We start from the raw sequence: 17,372 nt of genomic DNA on the forward strand, positions 1-17,372 counted from the left end.
AAAATAAATGAGAATACATGTGGTCTTACTCTTACTGAGCTTGTACTCTGTTGGGGAGAAGATGACATGAAAGAAAGTATTCCAAAAAGAGTTAACTACAAATATTGATAAGTGCTTTGAAGGAAAACTACGGTGCACTATTATGAGCAATATAACAAGGGGATCTTTTTGAGGCTAGGGAGGGCCTCTGAGGAACTGATATTTGAGTAGAGATCTGAAAAGTGTATAAATAAAAAAGTACATGCAGATGCCAGACACAGTGGCTGAGGCCTGAAATCCCAGCACTTTGGGAGGCCAAGGCAGGCAGATCAACTGAGGTCAGGAGTTCGAGACCAACCTTGCCAAGATGGTGAAACCCCGTCTCTATTAAAAACAGAGAAATTAGTGGGTGTGGTGGCGGGCGCCTGTAATCCCAGCTACTTGGGAGGCTGAGGCAGGAGAATGGCTTGAACCTGGGAGGCGGAGGTTGCAGTGAGCTGAGATCATGCCTCTGTATTCCAGCCTGGGCGATTGAGCAAGACTGTCTCAAAAAAAGAAGGTACATGCAGAGACCCTGTATTGGGAGGGAGGATTTTATATTGATGAAAGTAAAGAAGGCCATCAAAGTCAGAGCACAAGAAATGGAGGGGAAGACAAGTGTGGGAGGAGGCTGAAGAGACTGCTATTCACATCATGGAAGGCCCCAAAGGTAGCTCTTCCACTTCCACAGCTTCAATTCTCAGCTCCACACAAAAGGCTCCCATCGCACACTGGGGCCTGCCGAGGGGTGAAAGGGTAGGGGAGGATCAGCATTAGAGAAATACCTAATATAGATAACGGGTTGATGGGTGCAGCAATCCACCATGGTACATGTATACCTATGTAACAAACCTGCACCTTCTGCATATTTACCCTAGAACTTAAAATATGATAATAATGATAAAAAAAGATTCCTATGACTGTCTTAACTGTTAGCATCAGTACTAAATTTCTGACTGATGGTTGAATATCTACACGTGAATGTTTTCATGTCACCTTCAACTCAAACTCATTATCTTTTATCTGGACAACTGCAGCAGTCTCCTGATTGGTTATCCAGATGCAAACCTCTCTGCTTTAACCAACAGAAACCGGGGTGCACTAAGTTCAAACCAGAGAACAGGTACATGTATCTATGAAGATCAATAGGACTTCAATAGTTCAATGCCATGCAGTCTTAGCACCTAAGATCTCCATTTGATTAGTATGGCTTTAAGTAACATGTAAAAAACTCCTTCCAAATTCTTAAATATCAAGTTTCATAAATACTGAAAACTGTAAGTTAAAAATGAAGCACTACAATCATACATTAAAATACATGACAGCATTGTTTTAGAAAGTGCACAATTTATTACATTTATGAGTTCATAATAAAATGGATACTTAGGAACTTTAAAAATGAGTTAGAAGTAACAATTAGATGTAAAATTTTCAAATCTTGGAAACTGAAATATTAAATTCTAGAATTTTCTTAAAAACTCTTTCTTATGAAAGAGAAATTTGCATAGTTTGAAAATTATTATAGCCTTTCAAGGGAAAAAGGAGGAATTAAAAAACAGACACATTGATGAAGGCAATGAGTTCTTCTCAGCTGGTTTATTCTCCACTGAAGCTCAATATAGGATTATATTTTCTTTACTTACAGGAAGTGGTCACTGCTCTGTTTTCCAATAACCCTCAAAACAGAATAACAATGCTTACGCAAAATAACACAAGCCTTAACTATTATACTCTGCAGGCTTTACCATTTCAATACACTTCTAGTCCAACTGCTTTCCCAACTCTAAAGTTCTGTGAATGAACTATGAATATTTTTAAATATTTTCCAGATTCATCAGGGAGGCTGCTTTTCTTCTCTGCACTGTAATCACACTGAGCTGCAATTAAAATAAACAATCGGTAAGTAGTTACTTTTTCTGTGGAAAATCTTAGATTAATACAAAGTAGAATGCATCACAACCTATAAGTACTGAAAACGGTCTTATTGGAAAGGGTTTTGTAAACGATCTTTTTCTTTTTGAGGCAGTCTTGCTCTGTTGCCCAGGCTGGAGTACAGTGGTACAATCACAGCTCACTGTAGCCTTGACCTCCCAGGGTCAAGTGATCCTTCTGCTTCAACCTCTTCAGTAGTCACTTTGCCTGGTTAATTTTAATTTTTTTCAGAGACAGGGTCTCACTACATTGACCAGACCAGCCTTGAACTCCTGGGCTCAAGCAATCCACCCACCTTGGTCTCAAAGTACCGGGATTATAGGTGTAAGCCTCTGTGCCCAGTCAGTGATCATTTTTAAATTAATATCTATTTTACTCTTAAAACTTTAAAATGTCTATTACATTAGAGAAATGCAGGTCAAATAAGACATTCAATAGCTCAGGGATGATATGCTTAGAATTGTAAAACATATTCCAGATGGTTGAAACACATCTAGATAAAAGTTAATCAGGAAAGTTTCTAAAACACAAACTAATGTGAGCCAACACAATGCAAGGCTGATAATAAAGTGAAGATAGATCTTAACAAGAAAAGTCTAATAGAAAAATAATCTTTAAATGTTAGTAGGAATTGATAATATATACACATGGTAAAAAAAAAGATCTAACAGTATGAAATGGTAGACAGCATAAAGGAAGTCTCATTCCCATTGCTGTCTTTCATTCCAGACACCTCTCCAGATACAACCAGTATTTCCAGTAAAGTATGCTTCCAGAAATATTTTAAATGAGAATATATGTATTTCTTCTTTCCTTTTATTTAAAAAATGATGAAAGAATTATAAACACTTTTCATCTTGTTTTCTTTTCTTCTAAATTATCTACCTTAGAAATAGCTCTATATTAGGACTATTATACTTTATTCTTCTTAATAGCTGCAAACTATTCCTCTGTATGAATACTCCATAATTTAACTAGTCTGCTATTGTTGGGTATTTGTATGGTTTTTAATCTTTTAAAATGATAGACAACGCTTCAATCAGTATTTTTACATGTTTGCTTCCTGGCAAAAATGTTTCCAGGTGCAAGTATGGGTCAAAGGTTACATACATTTACAGTTTTTGAAAGATACTGCCAAACTGTGCTCTTATACCAACATGTGCTTATATCAATAACGTGTGAGAGTGCCAGCACAATGCATTTCCAAACTTCACGATCTGATAGGTGAAAAATGATGTGATTACAGTTTACATTTGTATTTGTCTTATAGGTGAGGGTGAACATCTTTTTAAATGTTTAAAAGCCATCTGTCCTTCTTTCTCCATAAACTTCCTTTATATATTTGTCTACTGGACTGTGGCATTTTTTGAAAACTTAGGCATCCTTCGTATGTATTTAGGGCATTAGCCTTTTGTCATATATGGTACAAATATTTTTCTCGGTTTGTCACTGACTTTATGACTTTTTCTGATACAGATATTTGAAACTGTGAACATATTTATTATTTTTTTCTTAGCTTCTAGGTTTTGTGTTCTTGCATTGAAAGGCTTCACCACACTGATTTAAAAAACTCATATGTTGAAAGACCACAGTATGGCATTCAACCATTTAGAGTGATACACTTAGAATGGATGAATAACATGTAGAGAAAGTTAATCAGAAAAGCACATTTAGAGCAAAGTGAATCAGCATGATTCAGGGCTTGTATTGAACCAGTAACACGATGCTGCACTGCACTATGGTAAGTGTGATGTGTCAGAGACGATAATAATTTTAAAATTTTTCTGCATTTTGTTAATATCATGCATTTAGTAGGATATTATTTCTAATAGCACTTTTTCAGTTTTTATAGGAAAATTAGAAGATTCAGAGAGGGCAAATATAAAAATTAAAAAAATAAAATGTACATCTTACAAACAAAGTTGATCACCTGGACTCATATAAAACAGAACAAATATTAACTCCAGGGAAGAAATTCCTTTTTGGGTAAGGGGAAAGTGCCAAATGATTACCTTCCATCTTCAAATAGGAACAGAAGGGAAGGAGACAAGCTTAGGGAAAGATTTGTTACAGAACAATTCGTGAAGTGGTTACTGACAAAACATTTTAAAAAGGTTACTTAAAAGAATGGTGGAATCTTTCCCATTGGAGAGTTTAAACAACAGAAGAAACATCAGTACTAGACTGTTTAGGTTTAATTTTTTCAGGGAGGAAACTAATCTAGATGCTAACTGGTTATATAATTAATGTCCTGTAATTGTACCGTTTTTACTATAGAACTCAAGGTAGCTGATTTTACGTAGACATTTTCTTTGCCATTTGCCTTAAAAAAGGTAAATGAGAAGCTTTAAAGATTATGATATAGAAATTTAATTTCTTATATATCCTTCTAAATATCTACTTATCACTAAGGGAAATGCTTTACATGTGTTAATTCTTTTGATCCTTTAATAACCATATGAGGGAGGTGTTATTATCCTATATTAAACATGAGGAAACTGAGGCTTAGAGAAGTTGAAATTGCCCAAAGTCACATGACTACTTAATGGCACTAAATGGCACTAAGGGATTTGCCTGACACCGAAACACATACTCTCCAGATACTGTCCAGGGCACCTAACTTCTGTTACCTTATAACTTAATATGTTCTTAAATAATTGGCTAACCCATTAGTTAATTCATAACTTCATCAGACATAAAAATTATTTGACAAGGCTGTAATTACTTTCAAGAGGGAGAGGAACAGAAGGATAAATTATTACTAAATTTTCTTTAAGTGGCATGCCATGTTCATAACAGAAGTAGATTTTAAAAAATCTGTAAATATCATGAACATAAACTGAATTCAGCAAGCAGAGTGGCTTTACTATGTATAAAATGCTGTAGTAGTTAAGAATATTAATTTTGATTGAAATAATACATTTATAAGCAAATATAATTAATAATATAGTAATTTGATTTGTTTTTATTTTCTTGCCTGCCCTATGTATCCATCCATTTCAACTGTCTGTTTCTAGTCTATCTTTATAATCACTGAACTGGTCTCATTTTGTTCCTCATAAGAGGGACTATTGCTCCTACTTTATAATCAAGGGCCCACTTCATTTATATGATGTGTGTGTATTAAGAGAAATTATCCCTTAGTATTTCATTGATATTCTGCATTTTCTACTCTATTTCCCACTGGACAACTTTTATATTGTATTTTAGATTTTTTTGGTCATATGAAAATATGCATTAAGTAAATTAACCTGTAAGCCAAGGAAATTTTTTTCCACTGAAAAGTAAAATAAAAACAAAGGCAGAGAATTTGAAATATTACTTTCAAAGCAATATTATCTACTTTCAAATCTGTTAGTGAATATCTGCCTAGTTTTAGACAGAATATAATTCCAGAGCAGTGTTGTATAACAGAACTTTTTGTTATGACAGAAATGTTCCATATCTACGCTGTCCAATGTGATAGCCCTAGCTACATACGGCTATTGAGCACTTCAAATCTGACTAGTATGACTGAGGATCTCAATTTTAAATTTTATTTAATTTAAATTAATTTAAATATAAATAGTGGCCTGTGGCTAGAGGTTATGATAGTTAAGACAGTATATTTCTTTTCTTTCTTTTTTTTTTGTTGAGACAGGGTCTCACTCTGTCCGCCAGGCTAGAGTGCAGTGGTAGAAGCATGGCTCACTGCAGCTTCGACTTCTTGGGCCCAAGCCATCCTCCTGCCTCAGCCTTCTGAGTAGTTGGAACCACAGGTATGCACCACTATACTTGGCTAATATTTAAAATTTTTTGTACAGAAAAGGTATTGCCATGTTTCACAGGCTGGTCTTGAACTCCTGGCCTCAAGTGATCCTCCTGCCTAGGCCTCCCAAATTGCTGGTGTTACAGTTGCGAACCACCACGCAGAGCTTATTTTTGTTTCCAATGTTTACTTTTTCAACCTCACATATTAAAGGGATTAATTTTAAAATATATTAATCTAGTAAAAATAAACTATTAAGTTCTCTGGGAACTTCTAAAAAACTTATCTTATCTTTGAACTGTTTACTATCTAGGGATAAGAGGATGCTCCCTACCTGCTGGGAAGCTGAAGCAGCTCTCTCTTCTGCCTGACTTAGGCGCCTTTGAAGTCTGTTGGCTTTTTCTCGATGCTCTAGAATTAGCTTTTCATTCTATTAAGGGGAAATAGAAAACAAGTTAGAAATCCATATGTGATATGGAGATGTTTTGTGGAATAATCAATGAAAAATCTGGACATCATTTTACCACTTATAAAATACAAATAATATTATCTCAAAATTTACATTTTTTCAAGTTATGAGCTTTAAAATAAAACTTAGCTTTACATTCTTAATAAATTGTTTTCTTTCTCCCACATGCCAGCAAAGAAAGTGAATTAACAAATCTCAAAGCAAAATGACTCGGAAGAATAAGACTTTCAATTTGTGAAGATCACTGCTTCAGAATCACCTGGACTGTGAAAACACAGACTGCTGGGCCTTACAACCAGAGCTTTAGTAGGGTTGGGATGAACTGTTTCTGTATGTTCCCCAAGACATCTGCATACTCCAGCGTCTATTAGGGTCAACACAGCTATTAGGTACTGTCATAGGTTAAATTGTGTCCTAACCCCCAGTACCTATGAATATGACCTTGTTTGGAAATAGAGTCCTTGCAGATGATCAAGTTGAGATGAGATCACTAGAGTGGACCATAATCCATATGACTGATGTCTTCATAAAAGGGGAAATTTGGACACAGAGACATACATGTACAAAGGAAAGACAAGTTGAACACAGAGAGAACACAATCTCCATGCCAAGGAACGTCTGAGGCTACCAGAAGCTGGGAGAAAGGCATGAAACAGATTCTCCCTCACAGCTCTCAGAAGGAACCAACAATGTCAACACCTCAATTTTGGACTTCTAGCCTCTGGAACTAAGAGACAATTATTTTCTGTTGTTTAAGGCACCCAGTTTCTAATACTTTGTTATGGCAAGAACTATACAGGCATCACGAATACAAAGCTGTCACAACATACTGTCATGCAGACAAGTCCAAATAATTTATCAATTAAAAAACGGATTAGCTATCTCCATACTTACTAGCCTGGTTATAGTACATCTGAGAAAGTATTTTTGTACAACTAGAATTGTTAAACAGTTTTTCTGGCACTTATCTGAATGAGATAATAATACAAGCCTAATCAGGAAGAGTTAGAAAGACACATTTTCTTTCTTTCTTTTTTTTTTTGAAAAACACATTTTCTATGAAGAATCAGAAACTTATAGTTCCCATGTACTAACATACAAGTGATAAGAATGAATGTTGTGGCTATGACAGTAATATAAAATATTGAAATAACAGTATCCTGCTAAAATGAGCTTATTATATTTCTTTTTTTTCTTTTTTTTTTTTTTTTTGAGACGGAGTCTCGCTGTGTCTCCCAGGCTGGAGTGCAGTGGCGTGATCTCGGCTCACTGCAAGCTCCGCCTCCCGGGTTCACGCCATTCTCCCGCCTCAGCCTCCCAAGTAGCTGAGACTACAGGCGCCCGCCACCACGCCCGGCTAGTTTTTTGTATTTTTAGTAGAGACGGGGTTTCACCATGTTAGCCAGGATAGTCTCGATCTCCTGACCTCGTGATCCACCCGCCTCGGCCTCCCAAAGTGCTGGGATTACAGGCTTGAGCCACCGCACCCGGCCATTATATTTCTTATTATGCCCAAAAGTAAAATGAAATGTTATGAAGAGAACTATATTGGCTGGTCCAATTTACCAAGATGTTTAAATCTGTAGCCTTTAAATTTTAAGAAGCACATCACATGCTAGAGAAAACATGGGGGAAAAATTCTATCATCTGTAATAATCATTTTCGTATTTATAATCAGACTTCATATAATGCAACTTCTTCTATACTGCTACCATAATGGCTGAGGAACAGTTTAGATAGGATACATCCTAATATATGCAACTGTTCCTTTTCTGTTCTCATTTTGGTTGCTTTTGATCTTCCTATATTATTAACATTACTGTACTGAATATCTTCTTTTAAATTTTTCTGTATTGTAAATTACTTCATCAGAATAGATATCTGGAAGTGGGAGCTACCTGAAAGATTATTTTAATGGCTATTCCTTAAATAATTTCTAAATGGCTCATTATCAGTTCATAATGCCATGATGCTTAGGAGTAATGATTTCACTATGGTTCCTATAGTAGACCACAAAGATGGAGTAGACCATGTACTCAGGGAAATTCCAACAAACATTTGAAGTTAGAACATCAAATGAAGATGAACATCAAATGAAGAGATCTAAAAAGCCCCAATCATAATCCAAAAATTGTTTACTTTTTGAACGCCTCAAGGAAAAAAACTTGAACTCTTGCTATATTTAGTTCTAAGTCATAAATCTAAATATATTTTAATATATTACAGTAGGCAAAAGTATTTTTTATGTGATGTGTCTTTTGGGATGGATTAAAATGAAAAAAGATGAATGGGTTAAAAAATAATTTTAGAGATGAATAAGAATAAAGGGGATCCTAATACATTCTCTGAAATACTACAAAAGTTCTATTGGTAAAACAGAAATAAGAGCTCTACCTTTTATTATTTACATATGATGAATCTGATGAATCACTGACGTTCAAAGCTTTTATTCACATTATATTGCGTGTCGGCTTTTAGGGTTATGGATGATTTCTGTATTGTTATTTCCAAGTAGAGAAATAATTTGGATTTGGCTCAGGTAAAATTCTATAACATGTGTATCAAGCTGCAGCAGAAAGCACTTCCCAGGGGAGTCATTATCTTACCTCAACTACCTTTTCATTTGCCATTTCCAGCTGAGAAAGCAGCTCTTGGGTATGAAGTTTCTGTCGACTCAACTCACTCCTATTAATCAAAAGACAGCACCAAAAAATCCATTAATATAATTGTTCCAAATAGAAAACTGAATCTTTATTAGCAAGATACATGTTCATGATTTGAACAAAAATATCATCTTCATGTGCAAAATAAAGTCACTTACTAATAGACCATACCTCAAAGGACTCATTTATTTCTTTTTAATAAAATACACATATATTCTAGAGATCAGTTGCACAACAATGTGTATATATGTAACACTATTGAATTGTACACTTAAAAATTGTTAAGGTGGTAAGTTTTATGTGTATTTTATCATAATTAAAAAAATTTTATCACAATTAAAATGGTAAATTTTATTATGTATATTTTGCCAAACTAAAAAAAACAAAATAAAAACACATATTTTAAAAGTACAAAAGTATCTTCAATATTATTTGGAGATACTATTAGACACTAAAATAAAAGCATACTCATATCAAAAAGATACAGTATTTATTACTACAAAATCTCGTAAGCTACTGTGCTTCTTAGCTATAGTATGTGTTTTTTTTTTTTTTTTTAATGAGACGGAGTCTCACTCTGTAGCCCAAACTGAAGTGCAGTGGCATGACCTTGGCTCACTGCAACCTCTGCCTCCCAGGCTCAAGTGATTCTTGTGCCTCAGCCTCCAGAGTAGCTGGGACTACAGGCATGCACCACCACGCCTGGCTAATTTTTTGTATTTTAGTAGAGATGGGTTTTCACCATGTTGCCCAGGTTGGTCTCCAACTCCTGAGCTCAAGCAACCCGCCCTCCTCGGCCTTCCAAAGTGCTGGGATTATAGGCATAAGCCACCATGCCCAGCCTTAGTATGCATTTGTAAGATTCATATACAGTGCTTTTTAGGGGAGCTCAACTCTTAGAAATTTAAGGCAACATTAATTACTCCAGTATCACTTCAGTGCGGTACAGTTAGAATTCTTATTCATGTTCTGGTTGTAAATGTACTGTATTTTACTCATTCATATCATTTATGCTTCATTACCTAAAAGTATCTTATGCACAGAACTGTCTTCTTTGTTGTTGTTCAACATATAAGTATTATACTGCTTTTAGTCAAAAGTCACTTCAAGAGTTTCAGGTTAAGGGTACATACAATGTAGCATTAAAAATAACTTAATCTGAACAAAGATCAGATAAATTTGTGAGTATTACATATAATGAATCAATGACATTCAAAGCTTTTCTTACTGTGTGTGAACTTTTAGGGTTATGGATGGTTATGGATGATTTCTGTATCATTATTTCCAAGGAGAGAATTAATTTGGATTTGGCTCAGGTGAAATTCTTGATTCAGTATTGGCTTTTAGCCTTTGACCTTATTTGTGCTTCTGAAATCAATCAACAGATTAGCTCTTCCAAAATAACTTAAGCTTTGATTTTTTTCAAAGGAGCCAGCAAACAGCCTACAAATTTGGTAAGCCTCTGAAGTGTCCTATTATTGAGTGAATAGTTGTTAAAAATAGCAAGTAATCTGTTATAAATATATAAAACAAAAAGCAATGCCATCCACTATTCAATTATACAAATAGTTACTGAACATTCGTTACAGGCCAGGTGCAAGATATGTGGTGGCAAACATAGTTGTTGTCATCATAGAACTGACAGACTACGAGGGAGATCGGTTATTCTAACTCAGTGATTTCATAAATACAGGTTCACTGACTATGAGGGGTTTGAGTATCTATCATTAATTCCATGACAGATAAAGCCAAATATATTGTTTTAGCTTTGAGTGATAATAACAAAATATAATAAATTATTATGCTTACTTTAAAGTATCTTCTGCAGCTTAAAATTATTGCCCAACCATCCCCCCAACAACATAAGAAAAAAACCAACTAAAGAATGATAAATAAAATGACTAGTGGCCAGTCTTCTAGGTCAAATGTAATTAAAGGTGAAAGTTATACATATTAGTGCTGATGAAAAAGAAATTGTGAGTATAATTTAGATTAAGATGAAACAATGATCACATTTATAAAGTTAGCCGACATTCAGTTTACACAAAACATTTCAGGGAAACACCTACTTGTATAATTTCATGCCTAAACTATTCTTCAGTTCTTACTCAAGATAATCTGAATGATGGATAGTAATAATTTTCCACAATATTTAAGATCACAAAGACATAAATCATTAAATGAAAATATACTTTAAGTTACCCTTAATCCACATAAATATTTATCTCTTTATATGTCAAGCTCTGTCTCCCCCACTGGATGGTGAGCAACTTTGTTACTCATCTTTGTACTCAACAAAGCTTGGCAAATAATAGTGAAAATGATGTGATGATGATAATAAGAGCAAACATTTCCACAGTATTTGCTTACAATGTGCCAGACACTGTTGTAGGTGCTTTCATAAACTAATTTAATATTTAGTTTGCATGACTAATATATGAAATTCTCATTTTTTTTTTTTTTTGAGATGGAGTCTTGCTCTGTCGCCCAGGCTGGAGTGCAGTGGTGCCATCTCGGCTCACTGCAAGCTCTGCCTCCCAGGCTCATGCCATTCTCCTGCCTTAGCCTCCCAAGTAGCTGGGAATACAGGCGCCCACCACCACGCCCGGCTAATTTTTGTATTTTCAGTAGAGATGAGGTTTCACCGTATTAGCCAGGATGGTCTCAATCTCCTGACCTCGTGATCTGCCCTCCTCGGCCTCCCAAAGTGTTGAGATTACAGGAGTGAGCCACCACACCCAGCCCTGAAATCCCAATTTTTACATATGAGAAAATTAAAAGACAGAAATTAAAAAAATAAGTAACTTGCCTAGGATCACATAGCTTGTCAGGTTTTTTTGTTTGTTTTTTGAGACAGGGTCTCACTCTGTCACCCAGGCCAGAGTGTAGTGGCACAATCACAGCTCACTGCAGCCTCCACCTCCCAGGCTCAGGTGGTCCTCTTGCCTCAGCCTCCTGAGTAGCTGAGCCTACAGGTGCATGCCATCATGCCCGGCTAGTTTTTTTGTATTTTTTGTAGAGACAGGGTTTTGCCATATTATTGCCCAGGTTGATCTAGAACTCCTGGGCTCAAGCAGTCCTTCCACCTTGGCCTCCTGAAGTGTTAGGATTACAGGCGTGAGCCACCGCATCTGGCTACTTGTCAGCTGTAGAGTCAAGATTAAAAAAAACTTGGCCCTTTGATTCCAAAGTCTGTGCTCTTAACCACTGCCCTATACTGCAACATGGAAGGTAAATAATGAAAGTTCGTTGAATAACACACACACACACACACACACACACGCAGAGAGTATATGTGTGTGTGTATGTGTATTAGGCCTTCTAGGAATATGAAAATTTATATACTTACTTGGAAACCTAACAATTAAATTTTTACTTCAGACTTCTTCCCTAAAAGTCCAGTCTTAAACTCAAACTTAACAAGCCTAATATCAAGCTTTTTGCATTGTCTCACAAATCTACTTCTCATCCTGCTGCTCAGTTTTTATACTGACATCTCCGCTCTAGGTGTCTAGGTTAAAAAGTTTAAAGTCAACTCCTATTTCTCACTTTGTCCTTCTTTTTTTTGTGAGACAGTCTCGCTCTGTCTCCCAGGCTGGAGTGCAGTGGCATGATCTCAGCTCACGGCAACCTCCACCTCCCCCGCTTCAAGTAATTCTCCTGCCCCAGCCTCACCAGTAGCTAGGATTACAGGCACCCACCACCATGCCCAACTAATTTTTGTAGTTTTAGTAGAGATGGGGTATCACCATGTTGGCCAGGCTGGTATCAAACCCCTGACCTCAGATGATCCACCCACCTCGGCCTCCCAAAGTGCTGGGATTACAGGCATGAGCCACTGCGCCCAGCTTCTCACTTTGTCTTAAATGCAACTTCTCATTTACCCTGAAAGAGACTCTCTCTTTGATAGGTCTCTTGCATCTATTTTTCATTCCTATCCAGTGTTACCATCCCAAATCAAGTTCTTAGAACTTAATTCTTAGATTTATTGTAGTAACAAGCTGCTTGGGTTTCTCAATATCAAGTGAAACAATATATGTAAAGTACTCTACCACAGGGCATATGAATGCACTCAACCGATACAGTGGGTTTCCCTCTCTAAACCATGTATCTCTAGCATATTTCTCTTTCCAAAACACCACTTTAATAATTTGCTTCCTTGAGCTATACTCTTCAATGGCTCTCAGCTATTGGACAAAATAGTCCAAATTCCTGAGAATGTCATAAGCTCCTTCAAAATTTTGTGTAACTTATCTTTCCAACCTTATCTCCAGTAGGAACCTTCCACACTTCAGTTGGGCTCTCATTGTTTCGAAAACAAACTGCATATGTATTACCTCAGGATCAGGCTTATGTCATTTTTTAGATTGTGTTTTTCAGATTTCCCATTAGAATTCTTCCCATTCTTTAAGACTGCACCCTTGTCTCCCTTCTTTTCAGGTCTCCTTTCCATTCATTTTAATCCGGACAGTTTTCTTTACACATCAAATCTTTATGATATTGAATACTTATTTTATGTATGAGAGATTTATCAATCCTGTATTATAATGCTAGTGCTTTACATATATGTACACACACATACATACATACATTCTCCTAAATGGAATAGGAACTTTTTTTGTTGTTTTGAGATGGGGGTCTCACTCTATTGCCCAGGCTGGAGTGCAGTGGTATAATAATGGCTCACTGCAGCCTTGACCTTCTGGGCTCAAGTGATCCTCCCACCTCAGCCTCCCAAGCAGCTGGGACTACAGGCATGCACCACCATGCCTGGCTAATCTTATGTTTTGTAGAGATGATGTTTCATTATGTTGTTCCGGTTGGTCTCAAACTCATGGGCTCAAGACAGCCTCCCACCTCGGCTTCCCAAAGTGCTGGGATTACAGTTGTGAGCCACCATACCCAGCAGAAACTTTTAAAAGAAGAATTATTTTTAGTTGCCACAATATCTACCACACTGCTTTACACATCCAAATGGAGTCACGTATCACTTAATAATAGGAATACATTCTGAGAAATTTATCATTAATTTTATTGTTGTATGAACATCACAGAGTGTGCAACACAAACCTAGATGGTAAAGTCTACTACACACCTAGGTAAAATATTAATAGTATAGCCTACTGCTCCTAGGCTCCAAACCTGTACAGCATGTTACTGTACTGAAGACTGTAAACAATTTTAACAGTGTAAGTATTCGTGTATCTACACATAGAAAATGTACAGTAAAATATTGTATAAAAGATAAAAAATGGTACATCTGTATGGGTACTTACCATAAATGGAGCTTGCACGACTGGAAGTTGCTATGGGTGAGTCAGTGAGTGAGTGGAGGGTGAATGGGAAGGCCTAGGACATTATTTTACACTACTGTAGACTTTACAAACACTGTATACTGAGGCTACACTAAATTTATAAAAACATATTTTTTTCTTCAACACTAAATTAACCTTAGCCTACTATAACTTTTTACTTTATAAAATTTTTAATTTTTTAACTTTTGACCCTAAACACAAAAATACAGCTGTACAAAAATATTTTTTCTCTATATCCTTATTCTTTGAGTTTTTTGTTAAAAACAAAGACACCAACATACACATTAGATGATGCCTACACAGGGTCAGGATTATCAGTATCAGTGTCCTCCACCTGTACATCTTGTCCCACTGGAAGGTCTTCAGGAGTAATAACACACAGGGCGCCGTCATCTCCTTTGATAGCAACGCCTCCCTCTGGAATACATCTCTTGAAGGACTTGCCTAAGGCTGTTTTACAGTTAACTTAAAAAAAACATGTAGGAGTATGCTCTTAGATAATAAAAAGTACAGTAGAGTAAACACATAGACCAGTAACATAGCTCTTGATTATCAAGTATCATGTACTATACATAATTGCATATGCTATAATTTTATAAGACTGGCAGTGCAGTCGTTTTGTTTAGCATCGCCATAAACCCCTGAGTAATGCATTGCATGAAGACATTATGACAGCTATGATGTCAATATGCAACAGGAATTTTTCATCTCCTTTATAATCTTACGAGACTACTATTATATATGTGGTCCATCGTTGACCAAAATGTTATGTGGCCATTACCATATTTGCTGATTTATGGCTGAATTTCCAATTTTCTAAAATTAGAAAAGTTCTAATTTTCTAAATTATAGAAAACATAGCAGTTAGAACATTTTAATCCTTGTTTGCTCAAGATTTACTGAGGAATTTATCAGAAAAACCATATTTTAGATAAAGACTACTGGTATTTATTTAGACTTATTTATATTCTTGTTTCTCCAAAGAAATTGAAGTGGCTAAGCTTATTTTTCATTCAAGCATTTCTTTCAACCTTACAGTTTTCTTCCAAATGAAATTTTAGAAGGTATTAAAGGGTGAAGAGAAAAGTGATTTCACCAACTCTATCCCCTGAGACTTTCCTAGAGCCTTCCTGTCAGTACTTTGTAACTTCTTATTTCTCTGTCAGGATGTTTCATTGCAGGGATAAAGGAAAGACCCAGGAGGATGATTCGACTCTTTGTTATCTACAAGACATTTTCCCTTCATTAGAGAAAATAATTGAGAGTTCCCTGTATCATGAGTAATTTAGGATAAACATTAAATAAGACTTTCCAGAAAGTTTCACAGTGGTATGACAGTTGAAACACATGCTCAGTAAGACTATATAATCTCTTCCCTGGAAATCTTTAAGAACAGAAACATTCAAGGGGAACATCACACACCGGGGCCTGTTATGGGGAGCGGGTAGGGGGGAGGGATAGCATTAGGAGATATACCTAATGTAAATGACGAGTTAATGGGTGCAGCACACCAACATGACACATGTATACATATGTAACAAACGTTGTGCACATGTACCCTAGAACTTAAAGTATAAAGAAAAAAAAAAAAAAAGAACAGAAACATTCATACCTATCGGAGAGGATTTAAGTGTAATCTCCGGGAAAACATAGAGATAGAGGAAATTTCATTTTGGTATGACATTTTAAAGAGTATTTTGCACCAAATAATTGAAATAAAACTGTACCCAATTTCTCTATAATTTCTGGCTTATTATAGGGTATAACGTTCAAGGTGTAATTACTATCTTCCACTAATTTTAAAGTACATATAGAAGATTGAGGAATTCCTTAAAGCATCACTGGGAAGTGCTTAGTTAACAGTTTCATACGTTTTTAGTTCACTTATATAATTCATGTTTATGTGATAGAAAATTCCACTCATCCTTACAAAATATAATTTAGAAATATATTTGCAAAATGTAATTTCTGTGTAAGTAAAAGTTTACTAAATAATTTACATATGAAGCAATTTATGTTGTAACTATTAAAAAATTAAATGCTTAAATAAACAAAATACTGTAATCAACACTGATATGCTAGGTAGATGGCAACGCTTATTTACTAGGAAGGAGGGAATTTGGGAAGAGATAGATAAGAAGTAGTTTCCATTTTGGACAGGTTACATTTGAGATGCTTATTGGTTTTTTTCTAGTAAATGTGTCAAGTAGGTCATGGAATACACAAGTGAAGAGCTCAGAGAGCTGATTAGACCATTGTTGGAAGATCTTTCAGCCCTTGCCTCTCTCCTCCTAAGTGCCCACTGTTTGTTGTTCCCATCTTTATGTCCATGTTGTACCAGTCTTTTAATCAAAATGTTTTCTCAACTAAATCATATTGTTTCCCACTTAAGTCTAATCAATTACAAGAGATGTTAGTAAAGCAAATCTGTGATATCATATAATACTAATATCTAAAAGGCAAAATAAAGATTTTCTGAAATATTTAATATTTTAATATTAGATAAAAATATTTAATCATAGCATGTGACAAAATGGTTAGCAAATGCAAAGACTGTAATCTCAAGTTTTTGTATGGCTTCAAAAGACCTGACTGCTAAAAAAGAAAATTCATTTCGAAGTTTCAAATCTTTTCTCATTCAGCTAACTAGAAATACCATGGTTTAAGGTAGGCAGGTCAGCTTTAGATATACTAGAGAACTTTGGGTCAGTCTTAGGTTTTCTTTCCCTATTTACACTTTTCCCCTAAGTGATCTTCTCTTGTCCATGACTGTAAACATAACACTACAAAACAAAGCCTGACCTCTCTGAGCTCTTCACTTACGTATTCAATGACCTACTTGACACATTTACTAGAAAAAAACTAATAAGCATCTCAAATGTAACCTGTCCAAAATGGAAACTACTTCTTATCCATCTCTTCCCAAGTTCCCTCCTTCCTAGTAAATAAGCATTGCCATCTACCTAGCTGCTCAAGTCAAAAGCTTAGGTATCATCTTTGATTCCTCCTTTTTCCCTCATGCCCTATATTTAATTTATCAGTAAGTCCTATTCTATCTCCCAAATGTATTTCAAAACTGCCGGCTTCTCTTCATCTCCACTGAAGATATCCTATTCTAAGCCACTATCATTTATTGCCAAAACTACTGTAATACTCTAATATCTGGTTTCTCTGTTTCCATTTTTGCTCCCTCTCTAGTCTATTTTCCACACAGTAGTTATAAGTGG

General features: G+C 35.7%; 1 protein-coding gene across 5 annotated transcripts in view; it reads right to left on the reverse strand.

The window, feature by feature from the left end:
- Positions 1 to 1,348: 1,348 nt before the first annotated feature.
- The window catches only part of SCLT1 (sodium channel and clathrin linker 1), a 206,316-nt gene continuing 190,292 nt past the window's right edge, over positions 1,349 to 17,372 (reverse strand). For 4 of the 5 annotated variants that reach the window (XM_078001442.1, XM_078001441.1, XM_078001443.1 and 1 more), the window contains 3 exons: positions 8,774 to 8,852; positions 6,033 to 6,128; positions 1,349 to 1,895 (listed from right to left, as the gene is read on the reverse strand). In XM_078001442.1, the coding sequence (XP_077857568.1) occupies positions 1,833 to 1,895; positions 6,033 to 6,128; positions 8,774 to 8,852 (238 nt within the window). In that variant the 3' untranslated portion in view covers positions 1,349 to 1,832. 5 annotated transcript variants of the gene reach the window in all.

Source organism: Macaca mulatta, chromosome 5, assembly GCF_049350105.2.
Source record: "Macaca mulatta isolate MMU2019108-1 chromosome 5, T2T-MMU8v2.0, whole genome shotgun sequence".
Lineage (NCBI taxonomy): Eukaryota > Metazoa > Chordata > Mammalia > Primates > Cercopithecidae > Macaca > Macaca mulatta.